The sequence below is a fragment of the Petromyzon marinus genome, chromosome 30 (genome assembly GCF_048934315.1).
Source record: "Petromyzon marinus isolate PM22_M1 ecotype Great Lakes invasive population chromosome 30, UKy_Petmar_22M1.pri1.0, whole genome shotgun sequence".
In the NCBI taxonomy this organism is placed as follows: Eukaryota; Metazoa; Chordata; class Hyperoartia; order Petromyzontiformes; family Petromyzontidae; genus Petromyzon; species Petromyzon marinus.
This window is the reverse complement of record NC_133696.1, coordinates 2,243,888-2,260,331: the sequence shown is the minus strand read 5'-3', so window position 1 is coordinate 2,260,331 and position 16,444 is coordinate 2,243,888. Positions and strand designations below refer to the sequence as shown.

Below are 16,444 nucleotides of genomic sequence, written 5' to 3'. Positions count from 1 at the left end.
TGCAACTAAATATATTAAACTACTGAAGCTTGGCTCTGCATCTCAGAGCCATGGTCATTCGTGTGCGTGAAATGTCTGCATTATAAAATAGCTTTGATTTAAAGCTTTCGTGACTGCAGGGATTCATATTCTTGGTTCTTTCGGTAAAGTCACGTAGAAGGGAAACAATAAAATAATAAAAATGTTTTATATTTTTTATTATGGATATTATTTTATTGTTTCCCTTCTACGTGACTTTACCGAAAGAACCAATAATATAAAATTGCTGTTTTCATTTCCAACGTACCATACTTATTTAGGCCATCCGAATTTTTATTGTTATTAAAACACGTGGACGAAACGATTATCGTATTTATTAAAATACGTGGCATGCATCATTATCCCACAAATCACCTTCATAAATGTAAAATGAAAGAAGACAAGCCACGTGAGTGCGATTGTGGCCACGCAAGCCAAACACTACGACTGTTGACCATCAAAACCACACCAAACCCATTCCTGAAGCCCTCTCGACTCTCACCGTGGCTGGTAAGACCTCGAAAATCGGGCTGTTGGCTCCTGAACACATTAACAAGTTACGCAATAATAACAACAACAACAAAGTACACAACACACAACACACACACCACGAGAGAAAGAAAGTGCATTTAGAGGATTTTTCACCCTCTGATCTCACAACAGATCGTGGGACACGGGGCTCACGCAGGGCCACTCCGGTCGAGCCACATGAGTGAGTGGGCGACCGAGGAAGCATCTCCATCAAAACCGCGCTCAACTCGGCCACGGACATTCACCACGCCCGCCACAATCGCGTCCCAACGATGGCGTTTATTGCCGCCACCGATGTATATCGATCTTCACACCACGTATAGCCCAGCTAAAGGCAAGGTGGCGAGGTGTACACCTCCCCCCCTCTCTCTTCCACAGTCGTTACCTGTCTGTACAGCAGCAGCACACTCTGTGTGTGTGTGTTGCGCGACATTCCGTAGGTTACACAGAGCATCGACAGTGTCGTCGTCGTTGTTAGTGCAGCGACAGTGTCGTCAATCGCAGCTTTGCCCCACTCGCGGACACATCGGCGGTGGTGCCCGTCAGGCTGTGAAGATGTCCGTGGCACCGGGAGGTGGAGGAGGAGGGCATGAGACGTCTTGGACCGTGGCGGATGATGTGCCGGGCGTCTTGCGGTCTTCCTCGGCTCGCGCGGACTCCTCTCGCCCTGCCTGGAGGCTATGGAAGCGGCGTGTCCGTGTCTACATGCTGGTGGCGTTCATCTGCCAGGGACCTGTCCTCGCTAAAGGTACTGCAGTCATCATGACAACTACCACCACCACCGTCATCGTCGTCGGCAATCGTCTATCCGCTGCTGGGGATGAAGGCCATCCATCATCAGCTTTGGTCCACTCATTACAGTACAACACTTTTTGTCTGGTCGTGTCTGTACGCCAATTAAATTAAAATTTTATAACTTCCCTGTTTGGGACAGAAGTCTCACTCAATAATGAAGCGTATAATGATGCAGTCATCTTTTTGTTTTAATCCACTGCTGGATAAAAGGTCTCCCCAAAGCCGTGTCTGTCAAGGGGTTCGGCGGGGGTGGGAGGGTTGTTTGACCATACTTCACCACCTTGGTCAATGCGGGTTACTTCACGTGTCAGGCCGGGAATCGAACTCAGGTGGCGGGGCTTCACAGTTCAGTGCCCACCACGGCCACCTTCCTCCGGTCACTCGCACTGCGCTCCCAAATTTGACATCCGTCAGCCGTGGGGGGCTCTATCCACTGCTGGTTGAAGGGCACCTCACAATCTCAAAGCTGTGAAGCAGTCCATTCTGCAGCCGATTTCGTCGCTCCATCTCCCGCAGCGGATGTACCCTAGGGGCCTCTTTCCCCTTTATTTACGGTGCCGTAGATGTTAACCTTAACCACGGCTGTTCATCGAATCGAGCGACGTGACCATGCCTTCTCTTGCCCACTTCGTAAACCCAGTTAGTAATGCTTGAGAGGCGCCTGTGTTATTACTAATCGCAGTACTGTGCTGGCGTTAATAGTACACCAAAGCTGCTAGTCTCAGACCAAAGCACAGCCGATGTATGTTGGAGCAGCAGTGATTTCACAATATCCCTGTTCCTAATTGCCTCGTGGATTGTTAATTGCCCCGTGTCGTTAAGGCATTCCCAATTACCCACTAATCGTGATTCCTCATTACACAGACAAGTCTCCTGCCTGGCGACAAAGCCCTTTTAATTATTTAGTGAGCAGCTGCTGAGAGAAAATATGGAACATGATGAAACGTCTGCAGTGTTTGTTCACTGTAGTGTGAGTAACATCTGCTGAGACAATTGGTGCCTGCTTGATTGGTAAGGGTCATGGCATTAAATCCTCATCGTCCAGCGAGCTGAAAAGTCTGTCTGGATTAGCTGCAAAACTAATAAAACCCTTTGTAACAACAACAAAACCCTGTGTATATATGTTACGTGTATCAGTGTGTTGGGCTTTCTGTAATAACATTACACACTGTCTCGGCAGATGTTCTGTATACATGTATTCTAAATAGAGGACTTATTGTACAGTGTGTCCTGTTATAGTTCCTTTTTCACACTGGAATTGTGGCCATGCAACCCAAACTATGGACCATTTAGTAAGCATACTCTCTGGTTCTATTGGGTAAAGTCACGTAGATAAAAAATAAAATAACAAAAATCACGACGTTTCGGCCACAACACAAGCGGCCTTCATCAGGTGAAGGGACGAGACTGTCTGGAGGACAGCGCTACGTCACTTTACCCAATAGAACCAGAGAGTATGGATCCTTGCAGTCACGAAAGCTTTAAACCCATTTAGTAAGCCACGATCGAATGCGCTTCTTCAACGGAGGAACAGCAAAACTATACGAACTTTATCCTGAAGCCCTCTCGTGGCTAACAGACATCGACATTGGAATTTAGTTCCTGAACATATTGCCATACGCAACAATAGAATGTCCCTGTTATCCATCACGCTAAGATTTTGATGGAAATTTTTATTAAAATGCACAGCTGAGGTGTTGTGGGAAAAAAAAACCCAAATGCACAAAATGGTCACAGAATAAATGTGGGTGGTGCCCCACCTGAATTTAAAAAAAATTGAATTTGTTGATATAAAAAGACGTTAAAATGGCTGTTTCAGAGTTTAAAAAGGGGGTTAAAATAAACAATGTTAATTTTGAAATTCTGCATTGATTATATCCAACCTCTCAACATGATTGTAACCGAATTGATAAAAAAAATAATTATAATATGGCAGTGTCGTATGAAAGCCAGCAATGGCCACAGTGGTGAAAAGCTGAAATTCACTTTGGACCGGGCGTGTGATGGCCCAACTCCAGCAACCAGCTTACCAGACAAATGCGTGGATGGTCAGTATCTTTGTTCAAACCTGCTGGGTAAGACATTACGGGGATGGCTAACTGTTGTAATATTTTACAGATACAGTATCTAATTTCAGTCCTTTTTATAAATCCACTGCAGGATGAATGCCTTTCTGTGCCGTGTTAGTCATGGGCTCTGTTTGACTATACTTCACCACGCTGGTCAGTGTGGGTTCGTGAAGGGTGAACCCAGGGCCAATTCAGATATTACTCCTTATTAATGTTAGCTGTGGCCAGGAATATAACTCAAGGTTCTAGATTTAATGTGTCATGTGTGAATCACTTGCCACCACCACCCCAGCCCTTTCACATACGATGCTATTGAGCATACACTGTGTGTATTACAGTTGCTCTGCATTTTATAGCACTTGCACTACATCCAGGTGCAATAGTTTTAAGGGGGACTGGGAGTCGGTTTGGAATGTGTGTATGTCAGATGGCATTGTTAAGGACCAGTGTGAGAGGTAATTGGGTAATGTGGTCAGAGCTCCACTACTTTATTGCCAGAGTCCCCTGAACGATGATATCTCTGTATTTTATCTTTAACTCCGTCTCTGATATCAGGGAGATGGAAAAAAAACGTTCTCAATAATAGACTAAAAGGAAATTCGTGCTTGGCAAAATAACCTTCCTGCTTATGTCCTTTTATTTAGACTTTTTTGCAAAGGAATGGAAGAAGTCTATGCACACATTTTCTTCAGTAAATATATAATATGGTTACATGTTTTTTTATTCCGATTTTTGTTACCGATATCATATCGTGAAAGCAGTGCAACTGTTTACGTGCATAGGATTGCCCACGAATGCAGATGTTACAAAGCTACCTCTGAGATCCTTTTAAGTGACCTCTGGTTCACATTGTAGGGAATCAGAAATTTCCCGACCACTGCATTCAAGTGATGTTCATTACATGACATTAAAACTCATGCTTTACATTTCTTACAGCTAATATTTTTGCCACATAAATTGGAGAACCATTTTGGACCGATTTTGACATACAGCATCTCATCAGCAGAGTCAGTCCTGCTTGAACCAATGTTGGTGAACTTCCAGATGTTAAGAGCCATGGGGCCCTTAACATCTGGAACTACCAGAGAGCTAATAGGTTGTGTAAATCATTTTATTTTGATGTGGAGAGACGACATTTATGAAGAGGACTTCTGCCTTTCTATATTGTATGGTAGTGTCGTTGTAGACAGCTGATGGGCAGATAATTAAATGCAGTATTGCCAACACTACAATACAGTACTTTACTGTATTAGTGCAGTGTATGTTGATAGAATGTGAATTTACAAACACAACTGACATATATATTTACTGTACTATACATTCAATAGATGTGTTTTTTGGCCACAATGGTTTTGTGGGTTTTTTTGCCTCTCGTGAACCTAATATTACGGAAAATGACCTGGGGGAATGAAGAGTGGCCAAGTACACAGTCGGAAGTCTTTGTTGCCTAACACGTGGCACACAGGCGGCATCTCTGGCAAGGGGAAGGTGTCACACTTAGGTTGAAGTCTTTGTACCAGGGTATTGGCCAAAAAATGTTGTAGCCAGGGAAAATAACAATAATAGTCATGATATTATTCATTGTTTTTGCCTTAAGGCTCAATTGAGTCTCTAGACTATGCAAATAAGTTTATCTTAAGGTCTTTGATAATGTATTATATATAAAAAATAGGGGGGAGCGGCAGAGCAGCGGTTAGCTCACTGAGCTATAAACTTTGCAACTTAAGTTTGTTTCCTTAGCCACGTCTAGCATCAGTGTTGAGTGATAGCTGAACCAATCCTAGGCACCCACCTTTCACCAGCCCATAGTGACAGCGTGGTGAAATATGGTCGAACAACCCTGAAGACCAACACGGTGTGGGTAGGCCTTCATCCAGCAGTTGATTGACAAAGGGAGAAAACATATTTACATTTTTGTAATTTATCTCAGGATTTACTGGGTGACTGCAGGAATTGATCCACAAGCTGAGCTCAAACTGGACCAGTGGTGGCACGGTCATTGGCTATACTCTTTGGTTCTATTGGGTAAAGTCACGTAGGTGAAAATAAAATAACAATTTTTTTTTACAAAAAATCACGACGTTTTGGCCACAACACAAGCGGCCTTCATCAGGTAAAGGGACGAGACTGTCTGGAGGACAGCGCTGGAGTGGAAGAAGCCACGCTCAGATCACGACCTTTAAGCTGTGTGACCTTTAAGCTGTGTGAGCTTAAAGGTCGTGATCTGAGCGTGGCTTCTTCCACTCCAGCGCTGTCCTCCAGACAGTCTCGTCCCTTCACCTGATGAAGGCCGCTTGTGTTGTGGCCGAAACATCGTGATTTTTTGTTAATTTTTTTTGTTATTTTATTTTCACCTACGTGACTTTACCCAATAGAACCAAAGAGTATGGATCCTAGCAGTCACGAAAGCTTTAAATCTAGAATACGTTAATTTGCTGTTAGATTATTTGCCTTTGGAATGCCAACTTGCAATACAGTATAAGAAAGTAAAGTAAATAAAGAAACCACTGAATAATGAAGTAAGTTGCCCTCCTTAAGACATGCCACATTTTAAAAGCACACAGGAGACACATCTTCTTGAGTAAGTGAGTAAGAATTGTGCGCAAACAGTTTAAAATAACAATAAAGAGCTGATGTAAATCTCTGCCTATTTCATAATGCATTATCAAAGGAAGTTGGGAACGTGTTGACATGAAGCTCTGTGTGAGTTTGACTTGTGGTTTGTCGGAGGCTCATGTGATATCTCGATGACTAATACTGTATATTGAACACTGCCTTAAAAGGAAACTTATGAAACAGGTGACATTTTCAGGCAATTACTGTTATTCATAGCACATAAATGGAGAGGCCCACAAATATAAAGTGGATAATGAGTTGGAGACTGAACTTAACACATTGGGGCCTGATGAGAACTACTGTGCAGTATATATATCAATGTTGTCCGATGTCCAGGCAGTGTGAGTGACCAATGTGTTGAGATTTGTTTTATTACTTGTGCTTGTGCATCACTACCAACGCAGCATCACCACGTAATTTGTTTAACGCTCTTAGTTGCAGGGCAGACTTTGATTTCTGACATTTCTCAACTTTCGACTCTGTTGATTTTTGTCACAGAGTTGAATTTAATCCGGCAGCTTAGAAAACTGGGTTGGCATGCGTTTCACAATACATAACAGTATCAGAGGGCCTGCATTGAGTGAAGATAAATACTGGCACAGCTTGATGGATGGTTTTCCATACAGCATGAGTTATTTATTTAAGATAATGTATTGTGGAGATGGACGGATGGGGTCAGAGGTCGGAGCTCTGAGCCAGCACTGCTAAGCTCCTGGGTTGGAACATGGGCAGGGGCTCTTGATATAGCTGGCTTCTCAAGTGTAGCTGGTTGATGGACTTAGCCTGATCACCACTTCTTCTTTTTGAGATTTCCAAATGTGTTTTTTGTGCGTGTGTTGTGGCATGATAGCAATAGTACAATTGGACAAACAAATTGCGGGTAAATGGCAAAAAATTCAAGCGAAAAATGGATGTACATAATGACACAAGCAATGTATATCACCGCATGGTAGGTCTTCTATATAAAGGTGGTCTGTACAATTTAAGATTGAGATACCGTAAATTAAACGTAAAAATATAACTACCATATAGCCCTTTCTCAATTCACTGCTGGATGGTCAGGTCGACTCTGCCCAAGTCACAGAAGTTATTTGATCACACTTCACCACCCTGGTCAGTGCAGGTTTGGGGAATGGAGTTGCCAGGACCAGTTTTGATATCATTTGCCACTCACGTTGGGCATGGTGAGGAATTCAACTCGGCCAGTGGCTGGGTTTATAGCGCAGTGTGCTAATTACTGCACCACCGCTCCACCCCCATCCACTAAAATGTATGCTAAAAAATTATTGGCTTTTGAAAATTAAATATCTGTTATAATCGCGAGCTTGTTCATGTTCATAAAATATCCCAGAATAACATTTTGACTTCCCATAATATAATATACTTTAGTGCCTTCATTAAAAACAAAGCAGGGAAGTTATACAGTAGTATATAACAAACGTTAGTTAATACCATGCTACTTACATAACTCAGGTTAGTGCACATGCAGCATGTTCCACGTTATTGGCTTCTGTTATCAGATTTACTACGGTAAGTAACTTTCAATCTATAAGCAGCATCCCATGGGCTCTGAGAACATTTTCCGCCTCGGTCGCTTCGGATGTTCCTGTTGGGTCTTTCATTTGTGTCCATTCCCCTTCTAATTTAAAGTTTGTGTTGGAACGCCTTCGCCACACTTCACACCACTTATGTGTGTGTTTTTTTTCGGGTTTCACCGCACGCTGTTGTTCACCACGATGTCACACCCAACGTTGCGTGCTCCACACATGCTCAGCACACTTCTTCGGCTAACTGAATTGTCCAGTTCCTGAAAAAGCAAAAGATTGAACAATATGCCAAACAACACGAGGTAAAACCTGTAAAATTAAGATCTTTCACCTCCTAAAATGCAATAAAAAATTCTCCACCCACATCTCAAACACCGGATTTCTTAGAAGCTGACTCATGGGATTTCAAATAGTTTGTGTAAGATTTAGACAATTACTTGAGTTCACCCTTACATCGGGATTATTATCCGATTAAAAAAAGAGGGTTAAGAAAACCTGCCGGAGGAAAATGTGTCGGTATGGTTATGGTTGGCAACGACTGAGATTGAATCTTGAATTGCAGGAAAAAATGCTTTTTGCAGTGTTCATTTATCAACACGTCAAATACTTCATAACAGCCCTTTGTGTTTGTATGAACACAAAGAGGTCACCTTTTCAAGAAAGTTGTATTAATTTGTTTTCTTGAAGACATGTTTTTGGGCATATTAAGTTTGGGTTTTCTGCAGCTATTGTACATCGTAATTAATAATATAATTTGCGGCCTCTTTGTTCGGCGTTCCCACATCACGAGGCATGGGGTTTGTTTCACCATACTTCGCTATTTTGGTCAGTGAAGGTTGGCAAATGGAGGGTGGGGCATGCTCAAAAGAAGTTCAGATATAACTCACCACTGATTTAAGCGATGACCAGGAATCGAACTCAGGTTGCCTGGTTCAGAGCGCAGTTTACGAACCACTTTGCCACCACTCTGCCCCTCATAATTATTTCCTTACCTGTTTTTCACATCGCTAAAAAAATGGTTGTGTTAATGAATTGAGCATAACACATCACGCCGAATTACAAAGTGGACGTGCTTTGTAAATAAGTAAATAACCGGAGTGGCACCGGGCACAAAGTGGCTTTCGTATTTGTTATAAAGCCACAATGTGTAAGTACTGCACTTTGTGATATCAGAGCATGTTTGTGTGCATGCTTTGCCACAAGTACTTGTGGTTAATGCAGACTTGATGCCTTGCAAGAGGTAACCATTTGGTCCAGACTTATCATTTGTGGTCACAATGAGGTAAAATTAAAAGCGCAGCCGTGCAATTACTTGCTCACACCACTGCTGATGGAAGGACCTTCTTTGGAGGCTATTTTGGTCTACTGGTCAGACGTCTTGGAAGAAGTGGGAGTACGTTCGCTCTACGACCTGTGGAATGACAGTCCATCGGTTCGGACTCTCATCAATGCAAATCATAATCGTTGTTGTCTACATGCAGCTGAGGATGTGTTGCGGACGGCAGACCCAGGGACTAACCCCTACGAGCCGCTGCACTTCAGCCTGACGGAGCCGTACAGGCTGGATGGGCGACACAAGCGTGAGATCCAGCCCGCCAGCCCTGAGGTACGGCCACGCTCTTCGTTGGCTCATGTACCGCGTTGTCAGGTTGCACAGGGGTGGTAATACCTCCTCTGCTGCAAGTATTTGGGGTAGTCAAAGCAGTTGGGGGTTGTGGGTAAAAGTGAGAGCCCCCATGGGAATTTGTTCTTATCACAGAACCCCACAGCATTCCTCCAAAGGTACGGCTTGTACGCTGTGTATTTCTCAACAAGCCTTTTGAGGCTGTTGCATTCATGAGCCTTTGCTGTCAACATGCCGTGTGTGTGGGGAGGGTGGTGTGGTTGCTATGTCAATGCTGCAGTTTGTATTGGGTATCCTTGTGGGTAGTTTTACTTTACGTACTGCAGTGTTGCAACCGCACCTCCGATTAGCTCGGTTGGCTACGTACGGTGCGAAATAAGTTCTACATGCATGCATAGGTCTATGAAAAAGAGCTCTATAGCTCATCGGATTCCTCCAGCATAAATAAATATTCTGATATTTTAGTACTGTACTGTGTTTAGACCGTGTGCCGCGCGGTGTCTTACAGGCAGTGCACCCAGACAGGGTACAGTACGTCGTGCGGGTGGGTGACAAGGATCTCATTCTCAACCTCGAGCGGAACAGGTGATCGCCATCGTCATCGATGCATACATACAAAGACCCCCCGTATAGCTTTAACAGATCGTTTGTGGCAAGTGCTGTTAGCAAGCACTTATGAAGGCCAGCACAGCACACTAGGGAGTGGGTGGCCAGCACCACGCCCAGCCGCCTTTGTCTCCCCAGTGGCGATGTTTACAATGCTCACCAGTTACTCCTGTAAGACTGAGTCGACCTAGGCTCAGGACTGCTTTTGATAACAGTCAGTGATGTTGGTCATGAGTAAAAATCGAAACTCTGTTTGCCAGGTTCATAGTGCAGCATACTAACCACTACACTACCACTCCCACATAGACAGTACCGCTACCCACGTGTATATATATACACATTAGCATATATATGTACACACAATAGCAACACATACCGTCTAATTTAAAGAGTAAAATTGCTTATTTTAAGAGCCATGTTGAAATGTAAAATAGTGTGTTATATTGTACAATATGTAAGAGCAAAGTACTAGAGTACATTTTCATTGTTTGGTGCAATGCGTAACAACAAATGAACACGTATGTTTATTGGTTTAATCGTGTTACTATTTTGTGCGTGCCATGTAGGGACCTGCTACCCGCCCATTTAATAACAACCTACACAGGAAGAGCACCATCCTTTACAAATGTCACCGTAAGTTTTTTTACGTCACGCCCTCGTTTACCAGGATATTTAATATTCAGGATAATTTTAAACCTATTGTTAATCCGCTACTGGGAGTGGTGGGGGATTGGGGGGGGCAGGACCGGTTCAGATTATTGCTCGCCACTGACATTCACCTTGGCTGGGAATCAAACTGAGGTTACTAGGTGCAGTGTGTAGTGCACCAACCACTGTGCCACCACTCTCCCCATTATTTTGCATTTGTACGGTTGTTAATTTCTATGCTCACAATCTGTTTAACATCTGTGGAATGGCTCTATGCGAAGCAGACTACTTGCAGCTTACACTGTAGCGAGATGTTAACTACCTCGCCCGGTATACAGGAGGTCATGGGTTCAATCCTGACCCTGACGCCTGCTGTATATTTGGAGTTTGTATGTCTCTCTCCCCGTGGTCGCGTGGATTTTTCTCCGGGTCCTTCAGGTTTTCCCTCCCCATTTATAAACATGCGTTTTAGAGTATTTGACTACTATAAATGTCCACATGATAAGCCATTTTGTTCGGCTATGATTTGTGGCCAGGTCGCTTCTGAAAAATAGCTATTTAGCTCAGTGGGCCTTACCTGGTAAAATAAAAAATTGTGAAAAAATAGTTTTTGTATTCATAAGCAATGTGCAGGAAATTTCAGCTAAATCACGCACCACTCATCTGTTTAGAGTCCAAGGGTCACCGATTTAAAAAGGCTTGGCAGTGAAAAACAAACAAGGTCGTTAGATCTCAGTCGCATTTTTGGCTTGTTACCATTTTGTCATTCGGCGTGATGTCCAGCATGCTGGGCGCTTCTTTGGGGAACTGAATTGTGAGACAGTTCCCGATGTCGCTGTCAGCATATGGAGCAAAACGTCAAACGTCGTGACGCAGTGTAGCCCTGAAGCGCGTCAAATTGCGAAATGGCACAACCGAGAAAGCGAACTTCGTACCAGCATAGCTTAACATCGTTCCAGTATAGCTTAACATCGTACCAGTATAGCTTAACATCGTACCAGTATAGCTTAACATCGTACCAGTATAGCTTAACATCGTACCAGTATAGCTTAACATCGTACCAGTATAGCTTAGCATCGTACCAGTATAGCTTAACATCGTACCAGTATAGCTTAACATCGTACCAGTATAGCTTAACATCGTACCAGTATAGCTTAACATCGTACCAGTATAGCTTAACATCGTACCAGTATAGCTTAACATCGTACCAGTATAGCTTAGCATCGTTCCAGTATAGCTTAACATCGTACCAGTATAGCTTAACATCGTACCAGTATAGCTTAACATCGTTCCAGTATAGCTTAACATCGTACCAGTATAGCTTAACATCGTACCAGTATAGCTTAACATCGTTCCAGTATAGCTTAACATCGTACCAGTATAGCTTAACATCGTACCAGTATAGCTTAACATCGTACCAGTATAGCTTAACATCGTACCAGTATAGCTTAACATCGTACCAGTATAGCTTAACATCGTACCAGTATAGCTTAACATCGTACCAGTATAGCTTAACATCGTACCAGTATAGCTTAACATCGTTCCAGTATAGCTTAACATCGTACCAGTATAGCTTAACATCGTACCAGTATAGCTTAACATCGTACCAGTATAGCTTAACATCGTACCAGTATAGCTTAACATCGTACCAGTATAGCTTAACATCGTACCAGTATAGCTTAACATCGTACCAGTATAGCTTAACATCGTTCCGAGCTGATGCGCATTTCAGTCAGCTGGAACTAAATTGTGCAGACTGGTACAAAGTGTTTCATGCCCTGATATATACAAAGGTAAAAAAATATAAATTAAACCACCCTCGCACGCTCCCAGAGCTTACACACGGCTATCTGATCTCGCTGCCAGATTAAAAGAAAGGAAATGTTACCTACACAAGCGTTTGGTGGTCTGTGCTCTTTCATACATCGATTTGAAGGCAGTACAGCAAATGGGTGTCTAACATATATCTACAACCCACGTCTGTAATCTTAAAACATATAAATTGATATCTGTAAAGATTAAAAGGTTAAATCGTTGGCACAGTGGTATACAGTTTAAACCGTGAGAGATGGAAACGGCTTTGGTAGGCCTTCATCCAGCATTGGATAGATCATGGCTGATGATAGTACAGTACATACGGTGCGAGAGAAGTTCAACATCCATATATATTGATACACAAGTATTTTCATTCAGCTTAGCTGTAAATCTGCTTTGGCTGTACTTCTCTGATTAGGTACGATGTTGTGATAACTGCTGTTCAATGAGCATTGGTAGTAGTATGTATACGAGCAGTCAATTACAGAAATCAGTACCGCCTACCAATACAGTCATATTCAGTTGGCTGTTGTGGGGAAAGGTCGGATTATCCCCTAGGGTCTTGCTGTTGTGGTAGGTACGATGTGTACACGGTATCACACAGTCTAAAGTAGCTGTAGTTTGGATTGTTTCCCACACCCAAGAGAATGTATTTATGTAACTTTAACTCTACGTCTTCCTGACTAGTCAACTGAAATGACGGCTAACTTAAAATACTTTTCAAATATCTCAGATGTAAACATTTCTTAAAGTAAACTTGTTAAATGCTCTGTATTTTTTTCCTGGAGCAATGTTTTCCAGCTGTATTTGTTTAAGCACCCAAACCTGAACTTGTTTTAGGGTTCTGAAACTTATCAGCAGAATGTGGCCGATTACACAAATTATGCTTGGTGGTAGTTGTCCAACGTTATAGGCAAGAAGCCTCTACATAGAGTGCACTGCGGTGTGAGTGTTTTCCCATTCATTTGCTTGGGGTCCCTCCGCCCACTCCCGTTTCCTTCCATATACTTTTCAATCATTAAAAATATATTTGCCAAAGTTCCCAAAACAGAGCAATCTGACAGAAGTAGCCATCGTGTGAAGTAGACGGTGCAGGCTGCGAAATATTTATATATCAGCGCCTTAAACCAATGTGCCTTACAACAATTATACAATTGTATGTAATATGATAATGGTTAAAATAGAGTGGGGTTGTGAGAACAAGTTATGGCATAGTCATGGTGACAGTAAGGAGGACAGGTGGGAGTGGTTAAGGCGGGGTTGAGGTAGTGACGGGTAGGGGTAGTGATATGGGTTGGGGTATTGATAGGGGTAGTGAAAGGGGTTGGTGTAGTGATCTGGGTTGGGGTAGTGATAGGGGTAGTGATAGGGTTTGGTGTAGTGATCTGGGTTGGGGTAGTGATATGGGTTGGGGTAGTGATAGGGGTAGTGATAGGGGTAATGATATTGGTAGGCCTGGTCATAGCTGGGGGGCGGGGGCAGGGAGTGGCAGGATGATGGACTCGGGACAAGAGATGGGGGTTGTTATAATAGAGGAATAGAAGCAGATTATTGAAGATGGAAAGCATCTGTCATGAATATTAACCCTTAGTCATCACAATGACACGAGATAAATAGGCTCACTGAGGCTTTCCTCAGTAAATAAAGAATTGTTTATTTTCTTGTTGTCTTATAGTAATGTGTTGTGTCTAAGTGTTTTTTGTGTTATCCACAGGCTCACTGCTACTACCATGGTGATATTGAAGGTGAATCGGGGTCAACTGCCAGTGTCAGCACTTGCTACGGGCTCAGGTAAAGATTTGTGTGACATGAATTACCTTTGTAATATTATTAATGATACACCTATTATCCAAGGTCCTGCAGTTGTATGTTTGGCTACACGGGAATAAATTGAGTACCCAATTTTTTATACAGGAGGTCGTCAGTTCAATGTATATTTGGAGTTTGCGTGTCTCCCCGGTGTTTCCCTCCACATTTAGAATCAACGTGCATTTAGAGTATTTGGCTGCTATAAATTTCCACGTGATAAGCCACTTCATTGAGCTATCGTTTGTGGCCAGGTCGCTTCTGAAAAAGAGCTATGTAGCTCTGGGCCTTCCCTACTAAAATAAAAAAATAGTTTATTTTAGTTTGCTTAGTTTCCAAAGTCTGACAGTGTCACCCATATTGAGGGTGATTTTCTCATATGCCAGATTGCTTGCTCATGCCACTGCTGATGGAAGGGCCTCTCCACTAGAGCAAGCTTCTAGAGAGTATTTGGCCTACTTTTCCAAACCGGCTAGAAGTATCCGAGGTGGCGGGACTACTAACTGCGGTGCACCCATTTATTATTGCTGAAGTGGACAGAGGTGGTAGGAGCGGAATTAAGAAACCTGCACCGTTGTTTTGGGAGATCGCATCAAACTGGACCTCTGGATAGCCAGTCCCGGTGTTCTGACCATTTACACCACAGCGCCAACGTCCCTTCGTTAGTGTATTTTTCACGAATGTTTTTTGTTGCTGTCTTGTTTTCAGTAATAAACAAAAAGCAACAGCGATGTCAAATGGTTTACGCTGTCAGCTTTAGTTTGTTTTGTTGCTGGCAGGAACTGGCAACGGGGTCTTTTTTTCGTGAAAGCAAAATCGAGGTTGGCTGTTAAAAGGCAGCGCATTGCATTCTCTCACACGAGCTGTTTTCAAGCCTGGATTTGCCAGCGCTGAAGCCATCATAGGGCAGCTGCCATGCTTCTTTCAGCACAAATAAAACTTTCTAGGATTCGTTGATTGTCAAAGGTGGGCTGCATTAGGTGGTAGTTTTCAGGATTCTGACCGATGTGACATTGTATTTGCATATTTGGTCAATTAAATTCATTAAAACACTTTTATATAAATATGCATATATTGAGTAAATAATAATGTGTGACATGTCTACCCAGGAAATCATGTAAATAACTATGGCACTTGTTTGAAAGAATAATTATGGAAGGCAAGGAATGGAATGAGGCTGTTCACGGAGGAGACGGAGCAATTAAACTAGCTTTGAGTTCAGGTGCTACGAGGAATAACACATTTTAAGATCATGAGAGATGGCGATGGCTTGGGGAGGCCTGTGATCAGAATGGATCGAACGTGGCTGATATTGATGCCACATTGTGTCGTGTTATAAAGATGCGGCCGTCTGGAATGCTCTTCCGATATTCGGAAGCCACTGGAGCTTTTAAACCAAGATTGAAAACAAATTTATTTCCAACTGCTTTTTGTGTTTAATTTGTTGTCCTTCCCCCGCACCTCCGATTAGCATGGTTGGCTACGTACGGTGCGAAAGAAGTTAAACATACAAACGTACGCACACACACTGCGCTTCTGTTCACCTATGGCCAACCGCTCCCTCTGCGTGCAGGGGCCACTTCAGCGTGGGGGACGTGAGCTACGGGGTGGAGCCGTGGGGGGGGGCTGGCGTGGCGGGGGAGAGGGTGGGGAGCCTCCACCGCGTCTTCCGTCTGACCGACACGTTCCACGCCTCGAACTCCTCCTCCTCCGCTTGCGGCGTCGTCCACCCGTTGGAGCCAACGCTGCACCGCGATCCGGCCCTGGAGCCGCTCCGGGGCCAGCAGCAGCAGCTCCACATCCGGGTCTGTGGCTGCACCAGATGCCCACTCCGCTCCGCCGGCACGGCCATCCCCCATGTTATGGGCTCGGTGACATCGCGCCGTCGGGGGAGGCCCTCGTTCGGCAGTGTTAACGTGGCGATGGCGCTTTGAGTGTCAGATTCGTGCCAGATTGGCGCCACACGTTTATAAGAAAAAGTAAAATTTGTATTTGACTTGGATTGACAAAGGGGGCTGTGTGTACAAATGCAAGGCGTTATAAGAAACGTGATGTCCATCTGTGAGTCAGACAGTCCGTCACAGCACTTGAGGACATATAGCTGTACAGGGTAAAGTACTGCATCACACCGCCGATTGAAAGGAACCAGGAGCCTGTAGTCTTCGATGATGACCTTTAACTTAGGTTAAAAGGATATGTGACCGAAAGTTTGGACGTGTGGGTGCAGGGCGAAATGTAACGAGGCAAAGCAGTTTTGTTAATCAAGCATTGCAGTTTCAAAATAGCTTCACCCTCCCACCGGTAAGTCCGGCTCGTACCGGCTCGTGCAGACGCGCGCGTGAACCAATCGGTATCTGAGCCGGTTTGGA

At 43.7% G+C, this 16,444-nt stretch overlaps 1 protein-coding gene across 1 annotated transcript in view; it reads left to right on the top strand.

Moving 5' to 3' along the window:
* Positions 1-567: 567 nt before the first annotated feature.
* Positions 568-16,444, top strand: part of LOC116947446 (disintegrin and metalloproteinase domain-containing protein 9-like) — a 42,104-nt gene continuing 26,227 nt past the window's right edge. The window contains exons 1-6 of the mRNA XM_032963194.2: positions 568-1,297; positions 9,058-9,182; positions 9,709-9,785; positions 10,373-10,439; positions 13,984-14,060; positions 15,649-15,880. Coding sequence (XP_032819085.2) covers positions 1,105-1,297; positions 9,058-9,182; positions 9,709-9,785; positions 10,373-10,439; positions 13,984-14,060; positions 15,649-15,880 — 771 coding nt within the window. The 5' untranslated portion in view covers positions 568-1,104. The remainder of the gene's footprint in view (positions 1,298-9,057; positions 9,183-9,708; positions 9,786-10,372; positions 10,440-13,983; positions 14,061-15,648; positions 15,881-16,444) is intronic.